The sequence below is a fragment of the Fusarium subglutinans genome (assembly GCF_013396075.1).
Source record: "Fusarium subglutinans strain NRRL 66333 chromosome Unknown NRRL66333_c0000002, whole genome shotgun sequence".
NCBI lineage: Eukaryota > Fungi > Ascomycota > Sordariomycetes > Hypocreales > Nectriaceae > Fusarium > Fusarium subglutinans.
This window is the reverse complement of record NW_023502065.1, coordinates 318,690-336,034: the sequence shown is the minus strand read 5'-3', so window position 1 is coordinate 336,034 and position 17,345 is coordinate 318,690. Positions and strand designations below refer to the sequence as shown.

The following is a 17,345-nucleotide window of genomic DNA, read 5'->3' as shown; positions in this document are numbered from 1 at the left end:
TGAGGTATAACAATCCGACTTCGCGTTAATATGCTCTTAGAAGCACCAGAGGGAAACAATGTCTAGGCAGCTGGATGGTATCGTGGTTGATGTCAAGCAATCTTGGGGCCGTCTAGGTCAACAGTGTACAATATTTTAATGTGAGGAGAAAAGAATGCACGGCTTCTAAGGCTGTTTAAAACATTTGTTCAAATCCGACTCTGCTGTGGCAGTCAACCTAATCGTGATTATGCGTTCCTTTTTACTTCGAACCACAGATACTGGAGTTGAACTTTAACGTAGGACGAATTTCGGACTAGATCTTACTACGAATAGAGATCTTAATCTATGATTCTTCTCTGGCCAAATATTAGCCAAAGCCCTCTCATTCGTATCTGCTATACTCTCGGGGAATAAGAGACCATCAGACCCTGATATTGTAAGGTGTTAGAATAAACTTAGCAAAGGTATCCTAAGCCTATGCTACCTAAGTTACCCAAGTGTCTATTTAAATATGAGGCCCTGCCTTTTCTTCCCCCCCCTAGTATGCTCCAAAGACGTCTTGTAACAGAGTGATTTGACGAATGTAGGGTAAGCAAATCGAGACTGACGTAAATCAATGCATGAATGGCGGCCCCACTGGAGCTCCGAGTGCCAACGCAGGGGAAAGTGGCGGGGTAGAGCTGACAACGGAGCAACCCAAGACAACATCGATACCTACACCTACAACCCATGAGATAGGCAAGATGCAGTCCGGAATATCAGGTAAGACTACAGAGACTCTAGCGGTGGACTTCTGCTAACAATTGTAGCCTCTCAGGAGCTGCAGGACCAGTTCAACTCGTTGCTGTCGTCGGACGATACCTTTGGTCTCCTCGCAACCATTGAGAAAGAGGCTCTGGTCCCCGTTGCTACGATCCCTTCAAAGTCAAGCTCATTCTCCGATAACCTCTCTGGCCTCGAGCCTCACCTCAAGCCTGATGCTGCGCTCTACATTATCCTCCGTCGCTATGACACCGCTCCTCGATTCCTAGCCATTACCTATGTCCCCGACTCAGCGAAGGTGCGCCAAAAGATGCTATTCGCCTCAACACGCTTGACCTTTGTGCGTGAGCTGGGAACAGAACATTTCCGAGAGACCATATTTGCTACGACAGCCGAGGAATTGAGCGTGAAGGGCTTCGAGAAGCACGATGCGCATAATAAGCTGGATGCACCGCTCACCGAAGAGGAGCAGCAATTGGGCGAGGTCAAGCGTGCGGAACAAGAGGCGGGATCAGGAACAGGCCACAAGGAGATTCATCTGAGCAAGAACTTTGCTATGCCCATTTCTGAAGACGCTGTTGCTGCTCTGAAGGAAGTTGGTCAGGACGGAGGTCGAATCGTGACAATGCTGGCAAGTACTTGAACCATGAACTGATCCCACATAAACTAACCCCTCTCTAGAAAATCAACCCCGATACCGAGGTGGTGGAGCTCGTCCCCGAGGCACCCACTCCAAGTGGGATTGCAGAACTGACGCAGGCCATCTCCTCAACTGAGCCGCGGTTCACCTTCTACCGCTACACTCACACGCACAACGGCGCCGAGTCGAGCCCCATCCTGTTCTTCTACACCTGCCCGTCAACACCCGGAAACAAGTCCATCAAGTTCCGAATGATGTACCCCCTGATGAAGCGATCCGTCCTGGAGGTCGCTGAGCGGGAGGCTGGTCTTAAGCTTGAGAAGAAGTTTGAGGTGGAGGAGCCTAGTGAGATTACCGAGCAGTCGGTTTTGGAGGATTTGCATCCCAAGGTTGCGGCCCGGCAGGGCTTTAGCCGACCCAAGCGACCTGGTCGATGAATCTGAGTTCGTGAGATCTGAGTCAGTCAGTACGGTGAAACGTTCAGATTACTCGTGCTCTTTTTTCAGCGGCTACAGTTTGAAACGGGGGTTAGATAAACGTTGAGATTGATACACAAAAAAAGTCAATTGCCCAAGCTACAAATGCTGGTATTTATCCAAGATGCATGCACGCAATAAGAACCCAAGCCGCCCTTCACTCCAATGCATGGTATACTTATTCCCTCTCTATGCTATTCATCCTTCTTTTTCTTTCTGTCCTATCCTCTCATCTTGCCATCTTAGATCGACTCTTCAGCCTCCTTCACAGCAACTTGCACTGTGAACTGATTAGAAACTGAGACGATCTAAAGCGGCTTCCAAGGTATATGTTTGATGGCGTTCTCGTGGTTCGTCCTTCTGGGTAAAAGGGATCACCAACAAAGAGCTTCAGTTGATGATGGTGATTTCGTGGTTTGTTGCCACTGCTTTATTCCTCGTACTTGCCTCCGACTAGGGAAATGTTGCTCTTTTCTAGCTTATCCTTGAGGAACTCGTAGACGGTAAAGGTGACGGCTTGACCAGGGGCGACACGCATGATTCGAGGGGTGATACCCTTGTAGAAAGCGTGAATTCCTTCTTGCCTGTGAAGAGTCAGTATTTAAATCTTTCTCGCGCTGAAATGTGTGACTCACTTGAACATGTCTCCAGCAATTCGAGTAATACGTGTCCAGGCGCTGACTCCAGGCTCAGCAGTAGCCTTTTGCAGACGAGTCTTGATAGTATCGATAGGAGCGTTGCTCATAGGACCCATAGCACCAGAAACAAGACCGATAAGAGTAGTTTGCCAGTTGGGTAGGTTTGTGTTCTCATACTGAGGCTGCCACTGCTTCAACCAATCCTTGAAGTAGCTGTACGCAGTAAAGTTGACAGCCTGGTTAGAACCCTGTCTCAACGCCGTCAAGCTCACACCGCGGTACAGCGCGCCGAAGCCCTCCTCCTTGACAACAGTGTACAGCGCATGCGCAGCATTGCGATACTTGGGGACGTCGAGAGGATCCGCCATGGAGTGGTGCTGCGCCTGGAGACGAATCTTGATGACCTCCATGGGCGTGACGACTGCGACGGCTTCTGTGACACCGGCTGATAGACCGGCGATGAAGGTAGCCTTTCCAGAGACGACGCCGGTTGTTGGATCAGCGAGGATCTGCTTGTACCACTCAAAGGATGTGAAGCGGATGGCCATCTTTGGCACGATGCCTGTGAGGACGGCGCCGAGACCCTTGTAGAGACCGAGGGGTGTCTCCTTTGCGACGATGGCGGCGCCGGTCTTGATGAAGCCGCGCTTGGGGGAACCTGGTTGGCGCCCGCGCCTTGAGAGCTGCATGCGGACTTTGATTGTGTCTTTTATTTTATTTCACATGTTAATCACTTTTTCTTTGGCTGTGAGATTTCTTTTTTGGGTTTGCGACTGGAGCTTACCGAGGGGATGACATGCGAGAGCTTCCATCATACCAGCACCACCACCAGCTGCGACTCATGTTAGCTTCTGTACATTTGCGCATGGAGAATTGGTCGGTCCCCAAAAATCATTTTCTTTGGCTGCGACATACCAATGAGGTTGACAGCCGCTGAGGGCGGCTGTTTCTTTCCATTTCCATTCTTTGAAGCCATTGCGACAGAATTGATCTCTCGGTCAATCTTGCGCCGAGACAAGCAACAACTATTTCAAGATCCGAGAGGTTTGCGCCGAGTTCGTAGAGCCGAGGTTCGGATCGGTGGATGGTTTTATTTACTTTTTAGTCTAAGAATAGCTTCGAAGGACAATAGGAACAGACGAGACAGAGACAGAGAGCAAGGGACGGAAAAGTGAAAGAGAAGGCTAAGAGGAGAGAAGAGAAACAGGAGCGGAAATCGGAGGAGGAGGAGGGAAACAATTTAAAGAGAATCGAAAGAGTAGAGCAGAGTAGAGTAGAGTAGCATATGCCATGACCACGATCCATGTCGGCGATGGACCGAGTCTAGTAGAGGGTCTAATAATACTCACACACCTCAAAAGGTTATGATTGAAGTCCGGAGAACCCCACATTGTGAACTAGGAACTAGATTACGGGGAAAAATAAGTTGGAGTTGGGGAATGGACGGGAACGGGATTGGGGGTGAGAATGGAAGACCTCGGAGGATGCCTTGGCGATGGATGAATTGGCTGAAGACACGGCATTCAAAGGTGTGATTTGTGTGATTATGGTATTATTGGGTATTTCATTGCCCTGTTTATAACAAGATCTGTTAAAAATACATGTTCACGAAGCTGTATAGTTAATCACCAAAACGTATTCTCATCATGGCATGTAGATTCATGCCTTCACACCCTCTCTCCCAGATGCCGTCCCATCGTCTCTCACATGCAACTCCCCTAAACCCCTTCCAGAACCAACACAAGAAACTCTCACTCTCACTGTCAGTCTCACAAAATATTCCACAAACTCTGACGTCGGCCCTCAGCTCTGGGTTTCTTTAGACCGAGAGTCGATGCCCCACCAGTGAGCGAGTGGTCCGGGCAGATGGAGGACCAGGGTTCAGAGCATCATTCCATGCGGCCGAGAACAACGAGCCTCTGGCTGACTGTTTCTTCCAAGAGTGAGTGGCACGCACATGCTACAACAGTAAAAAAGCCCTGAAGGAAATAATTTTGGTGATCACGAGCTTGAGATGACTCAATTTGCGAGAGCGAGCTCGGTGAGAGATTGGCTTGGCTGTAAGTGACGTCGATGCTCTTTTACCGACGGGTAGCCGAGCTTGTGATATTGCGGGGTCTTCTCCCCGTTCCCCTAGAGAATCAACTTTATTCGTGAGGAGAAAGGGTAGAGCCGTATGTACATATCTACTGTATGTATGGTATGTATCATGACAGCCCCAGCCCAGGGAGAATTTACGTATTTATGATCACGAGCTCCAAGCAGGGGACTCTCTGTAAATCATTGGTTCTCTTTCATCACTTCAACGGTAGCTACCACCAATTACCATCCCCCACAGCTCTTTGATTCTATTCACACACCTCTGACCAAGACTCACACCCTCTCCAAACGGCCATCGTCCGCTCGTCAAGGGGAGAAATAAAACAATAGCAAGGAAAAAAAGGTGAAGCGCATGACCGAGCTTTGCCGAGGTCTGCAAGTGGACTCAGCCTACGATTCCCAGTTATTTTCATATCACTTTTTATTCTTTTTATTAAGAAAATACTCTGATCTGTTTTTTATAAATTTCCGGAAGTGCTTCACCGTCGGGTAAAGACTCTCGCACTGCCGTGCCTGTATGTAAAAGTAAAAGGAGAGGATATCGATTGCCGATGAAGAATATAAGTGCCCCCCGCGGAAATAGGAAGCTGTGAGTATTAACTCTTCCGTGCTGTTCCGATAAGATTCGATTCATTGTTTAGAGACAAGGCTAGGCACGGATAGATGCCGATGTTATATGCCTTCCATGTTTCCATCAGACTCGGAGCTCGAGGTCGGAGCTTCGGAGACTCGGATGTGAGGTCTGATTGGCTGTGTACCTGAGGCGCTTCCGAGAGAGTCCTGAGAGTGTCGGAATTGGAGGGTCCACTTCGCGGAGCCGCGACGGTCAAAGGTCGTAGCCGACCCGGCCAGGAAGGTCTCCGCTGGTCTACCACTGTCTCTGTATTGCATTCTAAAGCTATTTCATGCTCTCTCACCTAATATGTTGTGAATAGCCTCAAGTCTGTATCCATCTCACGGATGATGACTTGAAAACACGGTATAAAACGGAAGAGTCCTTGTCACAAATTATACCCGGATGTGACTTCAACCGCCAGGGTCCAAGATCATTAATTAGACTGATTTGACTGGTCCGCTTACCGCAAATCATGCTGTATCCACATCCCGATATTGCAAACCCCCAAAGTCTTGAATTTCGTCAGGGACTGACGATGGGGGATGTTTGGGATGAAACGTGACAAGATTGCTGTGGCTCGCAGTTGGCTGTCATGCGATTGATAATGTGATCTTGTCTGTTGATATGCTTGTAAGACGAGAGCCAACACAATTTTGCTTTACTTGTTACATAAAAACTTGATCATAAAGCCATGGCTGTGAAGTGAGAGCAAACTTCCACCATGAGGTCTATGCACCAGACATTTCGTGTGACACGAGCTGCAAACAGACAGCCTACTATGATGCTTGCTTGCAAAGTTCATATGCAATGAGCCATTTCATGACTATCAGTTGTAAACCCCCATCTGTCATGATCAGTAACAGAGGTCTACAGTCAAGCCAAGCAAGTTAACATAAAGCTGACAGACTCACATAAAGCCACAGGCCTGTCCACTCTTTTCACTTCGGAGTTGAGGATATGCTATTTTATATACGTTTGGATAGTATCCAACATCTCATTTCATCTTCAACCCTCTCATCTAAAATATAGCGCCTGAACCGCAATAACTGGCATAACCTTTCCTTAGATATCCGCCGCCTCCCCAGCACTTCCCCCTATATTATTCGCAGGCCCGCACTCAACCACCCTTCCTCTGTCCAATCTCAAGCACCACGTCGCATCCTCTACAGCCTCCAACCGATGCGCAATCGTGATGACAGTGCTCTCTCTGAGTTCCTGCCTAAGGATCCTCTGCACCATCGCTGCTGTCCCACGATCGATTGACGCTGTCGCTTCGTCAAGGATGACAAGGCCACTTCGTCGCAGTACAGCTCGACATATACCCACGAGCTGTCTCTGTCCCTGACTGAGGTTCTTTCCGCCTGCGTCGATGCGGGTTTCGAGACCCCAGTCAGTACCGAGAACCCGATGGATTGCGTTTGTGCAATCTTGGTCGGAGAACTTGGCTTCTGGGTCGATGTTGTCGTGTAGTGTGCCCGGGAAGAGGATTGGATCTTGTTGGATGAACGTTACGCGATTGCGGAGGGCTGCACGGTTGATGTGGGCGAGATCGATGCTTCCGATTGAGACGGCGCCAGAGTAAGGGGCTTGTGTAACTAGGAGAGCGTTTGCGATGGTGGACTTTCCTGAGCCTGTTCGGCCGAGAACTGCGCACGTTGAACCACCAGGGATCTCGAATGATACGTTGTCCAGCACGGAGGGGAGGTCATCGGCGTACTTGAATGACATATCCTGGAAGCGTACACTATCGCATGGCCTGGGCCAGTCTTGGGGAGGCTCGATATCACCGCTGGGTTCTTCAGGGATACGGTTCAGAGCATCAACTCGTTCGAGCGACACGGCATCGAGCTGGAGAGCCGCAAACTTCTCGCATAGCTGTTGAACAGCAATCATGGCGATGTTGGTCTGCGTCAGAACAAAACCGACTGCACTAGCTGGTGTGCCCATATATACCATGGAGAGAACGAGGATGGTTCGCATGATGGCTGAAGACATACCGAGTCTAAAGTCGAGCCAGAACGTCATACTCCAGAAGAAATGATCGTGCTTTTGGAAGTCGTCAACAGCTTCCAAGTGCTTATTTTGAAAGCGGCTCTCGACCTTGAGAGCACGAATTGTTACAAGACCATCTTGCATGACTCCAATGTTGGCGATGATAGGAGTCAGATATCGCATCTCCATTCGGCGTAGGCAGCGCGAAGCGGGGACGTATATACGGTAGAAGTATGCGAACAGAACAGCGACAACAAAGATAACCGCTACAAGGAAGATCTGATGTGTCATGATAGCGAAGAGACTCAGAGAGAGAGCGACCAGGTTGAAGACGAATTGTTCGAGGGGTGCGAGAATTCCACCATCGACCATGCCCATGTCGGAGATGAGACGGTTTTTGAGTTGGCCTGTCGGTGTGGTATCGTGGTACCGGAATGAGGCCTTACTAACTCTGTCGATGGCGATTCTGAAGAGCCGTTGAGCTGCGCGGATGCTGATCGAAGCGAGGAGAACTTGGGCCGAGGCGTATGAGAGAATCTGGGCGATCGATAGACCCGCGAGAACGTATAGCCATGGACGAGGATTTTGGTTGGGGTTAGGCAAACCCCAATATTCGCTTTCGATGAGAGTCTCTAAGTTTGCAGATTCATGGCCCCATGCTTCAAGAAGTCGTGCTCGCGCAATATCGCAGTATCGCGATAATGCATAGAACAAAGATAGAAATACCCATAGGTGCCATCCTCCTGCACCCATGTATCTAAGATAGATGCCAATAGGGATAGCTCCTGTCTCAGTAACTTCTTCAGGAAGACCCTTGTCGCTTGGATGTTCTTCCGATACATGCTCATTAGGCATTTCGTGAGGTTGAACTTCAGCAGGGCCGGAGTTGAAGAGATGAGGATGGTCGAGCTCTTCTTTGAGTTCCGTTGGAGTGAGAACATGGGCGTAGCCATCGTTTATATCGATAACTTGGTCGGCGTGTCGAAGAACGAGATCATCGCGATGAGTGACGAGGACAATTGTTCGGGTCTTAGCCAGGGGTCCGCAAAGGAAGCGCTGAACAATATAACTCGCCGTATCATGATCCAAAGCTGCAAGAGGGTCGTCCAGAAGAACAATTCGACAACTACTGTAGACTGCCCTCGCCAGAGCCACACGCGCCTTTTGACCGCCAGAAAGGCCGATACCGCCCTCCTCAAGCTTGGTTTGATCACCCATAGGAAAGGTTGCGAAATCAGGAATCAGCGCACAAGCACTAATAACTTCCCGATATCTTGCGCTATCGAACGATTCATGGAACGTAATGTTATCTCTGATGCTCTTATTCTGCAACCACGGGAGCTGCTGCGCATACGAGATGGGTTCATCAGCTCTTGAGAAGTGACCGCTCTTGTGCTCCAGCTCGTTGAGGATCGCAAGCAATAGACTAGATTTGCCTGAGCCAACTTTGCCGCGCACCACAGTCAGACCCGCTGAGAACTTGAGGGTTAAGTCGCGAAGAACGAGATGGTCTGTTGAGGGGCGTGCGAAACTTGCTTTGTGGAACTCGATATCGCGCGCTTCACAGCCGCTGAAGGCGTCCTCGTCTCGGTCGGGTTCGGACATGTATTTGTTGACGCGCTCGACGGGGATAGTGCACTTCCACACTGCAGAGATAAGATCGAAAGCTTCGCGGGTACTAGCTTCAAGCTGTGCAAAGAGCTGTAGTGAAGGCCAGATAACGTCGTTGGGGAGACCGCGTCCAAGGATGAGTGTGTACAAACAGATACTCGCAAACGGATAAACCGCACCGCCAAAGACATTGATCGTGGAGATGGTAGCATTGACCATAGAAATATGAAACCGCTTCCTCATCTCGACATCTCTAAATCTCAAAATGCGATCTCTCCATGAGGATGTCCAGCCATTGAGCTTAAGCGGGCGACTAGCCTCTACAAAATGCGCAACAGCCTGAGCCCTCCGATCGGAATGTCCTGTTCGTTGACGTTCAAGTTTGATGACCTGACGAACAAGGAGGGAATTGCAGATGAGGAAGATGACCATGAATCCGAAGCCGACGCAAGATGGCCAGCCCATTATGTCGATCAGATAGTAGATTGTGACGATGACTTTGATGGGCGTTGCAACGACGCGCGGAAACTCCCAGAATCGCTGGGATATCTCATAGGTATCGCCACGGATTAGGTTGACTACCTTTGCGTTTGAGGCTTGATGGTCTGGTGCTGGTTTCTCTGCTGATCTGGACTTGTTGCGACCGCAGCATTTGTTGAAGAACCTGCGAAAGCGGTTTGAAGAAGGACTGCTCTGTTGAGTATCTGCTGAAGGGTCTTTTTCTGTCATTTCGGATCCTGGGACGGCTCTTGTGAGGAGTTTGCTGAAGAGACCGATGAAAGTCTCACCGCGACTTCGTTCGTAGGCCTTGCGGGAGTACCATCCTGAAGATGTCCTTGCGATTTGACGAACAGTGTCGATGCTGAGAATAACGACACACCAGAGCCCAGCTTCTGCAGGGTCGTTCTTGTCGAGAGATTGATAGAGCTTGCTTGTGAGACGAAGATTGGAAACTTCAGCGACCCGTTCCAGGATAGCTGCGAATGTGCCGATGAGAAGATCCAGACCGTTTGCTTCGATGAGACAAGGAAGAAGCTTGCCCTTGAGCGTTCGGAATACCTGGTGCAGTCTCCAGTGCTGAAACTCATAGGGGAGCTGCCAGACGTCTTGGATGGCGATTTCTCGTTCCTGGGCAATCTTTGATAGGGGGTCCACCCATCTCATGGTCCAGAATTGGAAGAGGGTGAGGTTATCTTCTGGACTTCGGACGTGGTTCGATGGAGCGGCCTTGGCGTTTCCGATATTTGAGGAGCCCCAGAATGGATTTCGTAGAGGCATGTTCATGATGACCAGAAGTGCCAAGATCTCGAGGGTGAGATGTCCAATGTCAAAGGGATTGATTGAGTTGGCCTTGAAGCTGAGGTAATAGATCGCTCTGAGGGTTAGAGTCGTTGCCATCATGAGAAAATACTGTAGCATCAACAACTTGGGGGCTTGGACAGGTCTATCCAGAACCGTAATCAACGCCACAACAGTCCAAGGCACAAGCTCCATAAACGAAGCCTTGTGATGAGAATGAAAAATAGCAGAGCTTATAGCCAGGCCCAGCCCAAGCAAGGCGATGAGCAAAAGGCACAGGGTCCAGAAAGTCCATTTCCTCTTCTTGGGATGAAACGGTGGTGGTTCTTGCGCAAACGGCTGCAACCAGCGGGGAGTAAACCGTGACAACGGTGTTCGACAAAGGTATAGCAAGAGTATCGAACATGAAGCTATATCAAGACTGAGCATAACGCCCACTTCTCGCTTCGGCCATGATGTACCCCATGTTGAATACAGTGGTTGATCTGTGGGTATGTAGTTGAAGAGTTGCTTCGAGAAGCTGGCGTGGTAGAGGTCTACAGCTGCCATACTGGCAAACAGCCAGAGTTCCAAAATGTATCAACTGGATAAGGTTCTTAGCTCATCAAGCTTTGGAGATAAACGGCGAGAGTCAGAATGTAACGTAATAAGCGGAAACTGAAAGCGTAGTAATATATGGTGCCAAGATGTCAATGGGTGCTAGAATAGCTTGGTAGGTATACAATGGCTTGGGAGATTCGAGACATAATAAAGCAAAAGCTGTCTGTACGAAATAGAAACGTGAAAAACATACAAATGGGCGTTTGTTATGTTATGTCCGAGAGCAGGGCGATTCACACATGGGGAAAAGTTTATTCGCAGGGCGTTACTGATGGGAGAAGAGAGCACAACACATAAAACGACGAATTATAAGCCATTGGCTCGCTGCATAGAGATGAAACAATTCATATGAATCAGATGTTACAACGGCATTGCATTGGTGTATCAATCAATGGCAGGGCAAAAGTGAGTGAGTGAGAGAGTGAGAGAAGAGACGCTGGCGGTGAATATGGATTTTCCGTCCCAGTCGCGGACGACATCAGATCAGAGGCCCTTGAATGTCCAATGAGAAGCTAGTGGAGAAACATGTTTGTTCGTTGTTGAGCGTGGAGTATTTCTCCGGATACGGCTTGGTACAGACAGATATTCGCTGATCATTGGCATGGGGGAGGGTAACGTAGGATTCAACCTCGACTCAACGATGTTGTTGATGATCTGCAACTCAGCGGCACGGCACAGTGAAATTGAATTGTTTCGTCATGTCTGTCTGCTTGTGTGATTAAATAAGAATAAAAATACAACGCTCTCAACCAATGTCGTTCAGTCTTTTCTTAAACAAGGAGAGCTCCGCCTGCAATCGCAATGGTCATTAGAGTTATCATGCCCACGCCGTTTGCTGACCAAGCCTGCAGCGCCGCGACAGCGTTGTCGCTCGATGTTGAGGATGCAGCTGAGCCGGTGCTTGTAGCGGTGCCTGAAGCGGTGCCGGTCGATGAGGAGTCGGCCTTGGAGTCGTTGCCGACCAGCGCGGAGAGTTTGGAGTCGTCGACGAATGAGGCCTTGACCGAGGTTGCGTTCTTGCACTCGCTGGGAGGATCGGCCTTGCCCTTGACGAAGTTGGCAGCGATGCACTGACTGTATTAGCATTCGAACTTCATTGTGTTGAGATTGGAATCAAGGACTTACCTGGTAGAGAAGACCATCGACAGCAGAGGATACAACGTTCACCCAACCCTTCTTGCCAGCATATTTCTCAGGAACAGTGATCTGCGGCTCGCAAAAGTTACCAAGACCGCTCTGCTGGACAATAGGAAAGACCTGCTCCCAATCGCCATCAGCCTTCTCGTTGAGAGTCACGCGGAAGAGCCAATTGCCCTGCTGATGCGTCGACTGCAGAGCGATAGCCTCGCCGCCGACGTGGAAGTCAACGAGCTTGTCCTTGGAGAGGTCGGGCGTGAAGCCGCCGCAGGGAGACTCGCCCTCGTTGTCGTCTTTGAAACCGATGGACTCGGGATACTTGACTAAGAAGTGGGCGGAGGAGACGCCGCAGAGGAGAGCGGTTGAGAGGAGAGTAGAGGAGCGCATTTTGTGCTGTGTTTGGTGTTATGGGGGAGTGTTGTGTGTGTGGTTTGTGAGAGCTGGCTGAGGTGGGCGGCTGAGCTGCTTTTGTAGGAGTTGCGGATATCGGCAAGGGGATTAGGGAGAGGCTGAGCTAGTGTGAGCTGTGTTTCGCTAACAAGGTAGGTATGTATGTTACGGCGTCAGATATCAGGCCGTTATGAGAAATGACCTTCCATTGGGATCATCCAACTCAAATACTTTAACGTGATGGCATTTTAATTCACGTAGTCAGATATTATATGAACTCAAGTTACACATATTTCCAGTAGCACCGCATGAATACACAGCATTTGCAAACTCCCCATCATGAAAGCTACGTCATTGAGGCTCTGTGCTCCCATGATGAGCCAGCCCATCAATGCAAGCCATCCTCACTAGCCTGAAGCAATTCACGCCAATTCCACATCAAACATGCATCCAAAACACCCAAAGCCTCAAAAATCGCCTATTCTTCAAGGGCGCAGAGACTTTCCACCGCAGAGTCTAGCAGTGTAAGCCTCCATCGCCAAATGCCGTGTTAGTGGTGAGCACGTTTTCGCTCTACCTACCCCAAGAGTCTAGACCTCGCAGGGAAAAAAACAGGGGTCCTTGACATGCGGAGGAGCCAATCAGAACGAGAGCGTGCACGGACCTGAGGTTATTTGAGCAAGTTTTCTTGTCTTGTTCTTGTTAGTGAGCGAGTTTTTTGTCAGACCATGAGAGTTGATTCATAGTGAGAAGGTTTGATGAATGGTGATAAGTATCGGGTGTTCGGCATGAACGGATAGAACGGATACAGTTTTGGGGGAGATTTGAAAGAGATGGTTATTGAGAGATTGAGTTTTGGTAATTTTATGCGCAATTTGACGGTTGTTGGACGTTTCTACTGCCGGGTGTAGCCTCAAAGTATCAAGCTCGCATCGCTTGATTGCCCAATCTAAAGAGGTTAGTTGCAGATACAAGCGATCTGACGGGCATCTCGTCTCGTCTCGCCTGTCAATCACACTCCGCGGGGTCAACTCTTCTTCCACTACCTACCTACCTACCATATCCAACATCAGCACTCGGGCTCTCCCTACCCGGCAACCTGTGACCTTGACATCTTGTTTGATACAGTCGCCGTAAGCCAAGAAGCGGTTTCATCATATCATATCAACTTGCTCATTCGTTCTCACCCGAGTGTCGACAAGTCACATAGTCAGAGGGAAACTGGACACTTGCACTCAAACAAAACTTGGCTTGTTTGCAGGTAACATGAGTAACTGAAGCGCAAGACCATACCATCATAACAGGACTGTTCATGAGCCATAGACACATTGGCTCTGTCACGACGCTGGCCGTCTGAATCGTCCCTTCAACTCAGATCACATCTAACCCGCGCCATTGGCGCATCATAGCCCATCATGGATATGGACCACATGCATGACCCTAGCTTGCGGATGGAAGTCAACTATGCCTTTGCTCGTGGATACTGGTATACCATCGCTGGTGTCGTCGGCGCACTCGCTGCCATTCGTGGCATCAACTATCTCGACGCTCAGCAAAGGTACGTCGCTTGACCACCTCTCGTTAAACACGCTGACACCTGACCAGATTAAAAGCATGTCGCGATCCATCGATAGACCATCCAACTCGTCCACGAGGAGCTTTCAGCCAAGCATGGGCGACAGCAACCGCTGCTGTCCGCGAAATGGGTCATCCACAATACTACATCCCCATCAATGGCCTTCGATGGGCAACACCGCTTCCACTCGGCCGAATCATCGTCTTGATATGTTACTGGGTCGTTATTGTCTATTTGATGAGCTGGCAGGTTTCAAAAAACGATGTATACTACTGGGAGCGCATCGGATATCGCAACGCATGGGTCACTCTAACCCAGTTCCCGCTACTCTACCTTTTGGCGACCAAAGTCAACGTCATTGGATTCTTGATTGGGAGCAGTCATGAGAGACTTAACTGGCTGCATCGATGGGTTGCGCGTACCATGTTTGTTACTGCGACGGTCCATGGCTTTCACTTCTGGACTATGTGGGTGCGCGCCGAGTTCCTGGACACCGCGCTTGAGATTATGCCGCTGGTCAAGTATGGACTCGCGGCCTGGGCAATTCTGCTCTGGAACGTCGTCACTGGAATAGTTCCCATTCGAAGGCTTTCGTATGAGGTTTGGGTGGCTCAGCATGTGCTTACAAGCATTATTATGCTATGGTTGCTTTACGTGCATATTCCCTCGAATGCCCGATGGCTTCTGTGGATGAGTATTTCGTTCCTCGTTTTCGACCGCGCCATGAGATGGGTGCTTCTCCTCTGGCAAAATGTACGTCTTCGATCACAAGGGACAGAATGTCAAGGCATGAAGCATCTTGGGCATCGAGTCGTTACGCGCGCTGTTGGACAAGCCACCACCGTCGTTACCATCAAGGATGTACACTTCAAGTGGAAGGCAGGACAGCATATTTATCTCTGGGTCCCACGTCTCGGACCCTTCGAAGCGCACCCGTACACAATCGCATGTGCGCACAAACTCGAAGGCGCATGCTGCTGCAACAGTATACAGCTTGTCGTGCGCGCCCATAACGGATTCTCCAAACGACTATACGAATATGCGACAAAGAATTCGGGATCCGAACTTACAGGCTTCGTATCAGGGCCATATGGCGTTCCCCCGAAGTGGGATATTTACGAAACGCTGGTACTTATTGGAGCGTCAACTGGGGCCAGTTTTGTTGTTCCCATCCTCGAAAGCATTGCGGCAGCGCAAAAGTCGAATTGCACACGAAGAGTCGAAATTATCCTCGTTGCGAGGACATCTCAAGAAATACAATATTACGTCGAAAGGGCGGAAGAGGCTGGAAGAATGGTACGAGCCAAAGGCGTCGGGGTAAGCATCCATATCGCCATAACAAGCTCCAGTCAAACAGGCCCGGTCTTCAGTCGATCAGAGACCTCAAACACAAGCGACTCAGACGACATCCAACCCGCCAAGGGACCAACAACAGGGTGCTGCTGCAGCGCAAACGGTCCAGACGAGAAAGGCTGTCCAAGCGACTCTCCCTGCCGCGGGAAGATAACCGCCACTGTTCCAGAGCTCATCCGCGAATACACGTGCCGACCAGACATCGAGACCATGATTCGCGAGCCGGTGGAGCAGGCTTGGGGAGAAACAGGGGTCGTTGTTTGCGGCGGGCGCGAGATCGTGGCACGGACGAGGAATTGCGTGAGTCGTTTGAGCGATGAGCGAGCTGTGCATAAGGGAACGGGAGCGCAGGGAATATATCTGCATGTTGAGGAGTACTCATTTTAATTAAGGGTCGATAGATAATGATGATGCTATGATTGATGTTAGCAAATGCAGTGAAGTGAAGTGGTTGAACAGGACAGGGGTTAGTCGGTGGCTGTTAGAATGTGGTGGGTGGTGTGCTACGGCAACAAGCCCAGGTCTAGGTATCTAAGGTAGGTAGGTAGGCCATGACATGCCAGGGGAGTCAAACAGAAGCCTCCACTGTCGGTTAACAAATACTGTACGGAGGTACGTACTGCATGCATTGACGTATGATGAAACAACACTCACCTTCTTTTTTCACTCTAGATATCGTGATACTCATTCCAATTCTAGACCATCGTGGAATGCAAAACCGAGTTATCCAAATCCACCCTCTAAAGCTCTAAAGCCCCCGGCACGTCGATAGCTCCCTTCCACTAGCACTACTACCCTCAACTAGGCTAGCCCCAACCTCTCCAATTGGTCCCTCCCGTCTTGACCCTTGAACCCCCGATTCTCCATTCCTCCACTTTCTCTTCATCACTTTATTTCCTCTCCAGCATCAACAACGCTGTGACTCTCTTTTCCTTTTCTTTAAATGCTTCATCGCTGAGACTTGTTTTTTCTTTGCCTCAGCGCGCCATGCCCTCAAGGCCGCGGCGGCGTAATCGCCTGGAGAGGCTGTCGAGGCCTTATGCGATGGTGCACGCCGGTGTGAGATTGATTGCTTGGATTACCAGCCTCGCTTCGATTCTAATGCTCGCATTTGTTTGCAAAGAATGGCCCTCCAAGAGTCAGGTCATTATCGCTGGTGCTGTCGGTGTGAGTAACCCCTCTTCTCAACGTCTACGGTTACGCAAAACTGACGTGCTCTAGTGTGCAATTGCAATGCTCAACGACAGCTGGGAGGTTCTAGCAGTCACAGATGCTTCATTCACTGTCCCCAGATTAGCTACCTCTAGAAGAGTTCTGCACGACTTGTTCTCTCTAGCTCTTTGCGTTGGCGGAATCATCATGATGTGGGTATCAAACATCAACATCACCGACGACAAGAACGCCGAGCAGAAGCGTCAAGAGCAGTGGCTCATGGCTGCTTTGTGGGCTTTGATCGCCGTGGTGTAAGTTTCCCCCCTCTTGTAAAGGGCACGTTACTGATACGCGTGATGTAGTGGCTGGAGATCAATCTTTGCTGTCTGGGGATGTGTGGATTGTACTGGCGAGGCCAGACGTGCCGCGCGAAGAAGACAGCGACGGAGGGGAAGAGAAAATGATCCCTGGCGACAGATGGGGATTCTCTGAATGATGCGCTATTGTATTACGATTTCAAATTTTGATGGCAGATGAGGAACGCTACATTCATGCATTCGTAGGCGCTTGGTGTTTGGGACATTGACACGATAGACTTGCCGACTTGTTTACTACGACCGAGATTCTTTATGGTGAGAGGATTATCGACGACATTATGGGACCGAACTACCACCGGGATTGGTTGTGGCATTGATCGGCCCGGTAACGACTTGTCTATGCCGTCATGCCTTGGACATCTGGACCACCTATCCTACGACTGATTCTTCTGGGCCTTTCTGCGCGATACCAAGGAATTTGCGATGGTGTTTGCACGCCAGATCATATCGAAATACCTGATGGTGTCGACACGAGCATTGGCATCAGGCGCGCGTGGGTTCTACCATTATTATTGTATGGCCAATAGCGCTGAAGTTGTGAGAGATGTATTTGGTCACATTGCTTTCGACAGTCGTCGAATAACAGCGATTGAGTCCCGTCGTCGATTCTGAGCAATTGGTGAGGTCAGCCGCGAGGGGCTGCG

At 49.8% G+C, this 17,345-nt stretch overlaps 6 protein-coding genes across 6 annotated transcripts; 3 read left to right on the top strand and 3 right to left on the bottom strand.

The window, feature by feature from the left end:
• Positions 1-725: 725 nt before the first annotated feature.
• FSUBG_439 (PTK9 tyrosine kinase 9) lies at positions 726-1,821 on the top strand (the record flags this gene model as incomplete). The annotated part of the gene is made up of 3 exons (XM_036682373.1): positions 726-744; positions 792-1,363; positions 1,426-1,821. 3 exons carry the CDS (start codon positions 726-728, stop codon positions 1,819-1,821), a joined length of 987 nt encoding a protein of 328 aa, XP_036543962.1.
• Positions 1,822-2,290: 469 nt separating this feature from the next.
• FSUBG_438 (succinate fumarate mitochondrial transporter) lies at positions 2,291-3,474 on the bottom strand (the record flags this gene model as incomplete). Its single annotated transcript, XM_036682362.1, has 4 exons — positions 2,291-2,444; positions 2,496-3,204; positions 3,283-3,330; positions 3,414-3,474. 4 exons carry the CDS (start codon positions 3,472-3,474, stop codon positions 2,291-2,293), a joined length of 972 nt encoding a protein of 323 aa, XP_036543961.1.
• A 2,802-nt stretch (positions 3,475-6,276) lies between these two features.
• FSUBG_437 (bile acid transporter) lies at positions 6,277-10,215 on the bottom strand (the record flags this gene model as incomplete). Its single annotated transcript, XM_036682351.1, has 1 exon — positions 6,277-10,215. One exon carries the CDS (start codon positions 10,213-10,215, stop codon positions 6,277-6,279), a length of 3,939 nt encoding a protein of 1,312 aa, XP_036543960.1.
• Positions 10,216-11,486: 1,271 nt separating this feature from the next.
• FSUBG_436 (gpi anchored protein) lies at positions 11,487-12,240 on the bottom strand (the record flags this gene model as incomplete). Its single annotated transcript, XM_036682340.1, has 2 exons — positions 11,487-11,786; positions 11,842-12,240. 2 exons carry the CDS (start codon positions 12,238-12,240, stop codon positions 11,487-11,489), a joined length of 699 nt encoding a protein of 232 aa, XP_036543959.1.
• Positions 12,241-13,658: 1,418 nt separating this feature from the next.
• Positions 13,659-15,559, top strand: FSUBG_435 (ferric reductase (metalloreductase); the record flags this gene model as incomplete). The annotated part of the gene is made up of 2 exons (XM_036682329.1): positions 13,659-13,801; positions 13,849-15,559. The coding sequence occupies 2 exons, from the start codon at positions 13,659-13,661 to the stop codon at positions 15,557-15,559; spliced, it is 1,854 nt and encodes a 617-aa protein (XP_036543958.1).
• Positions 15,560-16,159: 600 nt separating this feature from the next.
• On the top strand, positions 16,160-16,816 carry FSUBG_434 (kinase; the record flags this gene model as incomplete). The annotated part of the gene is made up of 3 exons (XM_036682318.1): positions 16,160-16,339; positions 16,394-16,635; positions 16,687-16,816. 3 exons carry the CDS (start codon positions 16,160-16,162, stop codon positions 16,814-16,816), a joined length of 552 nt encoding a protein of 183 aa, XP_036543957.1.
• Positions 16,817-17,345: the final 529 nt, after the last annotated feature.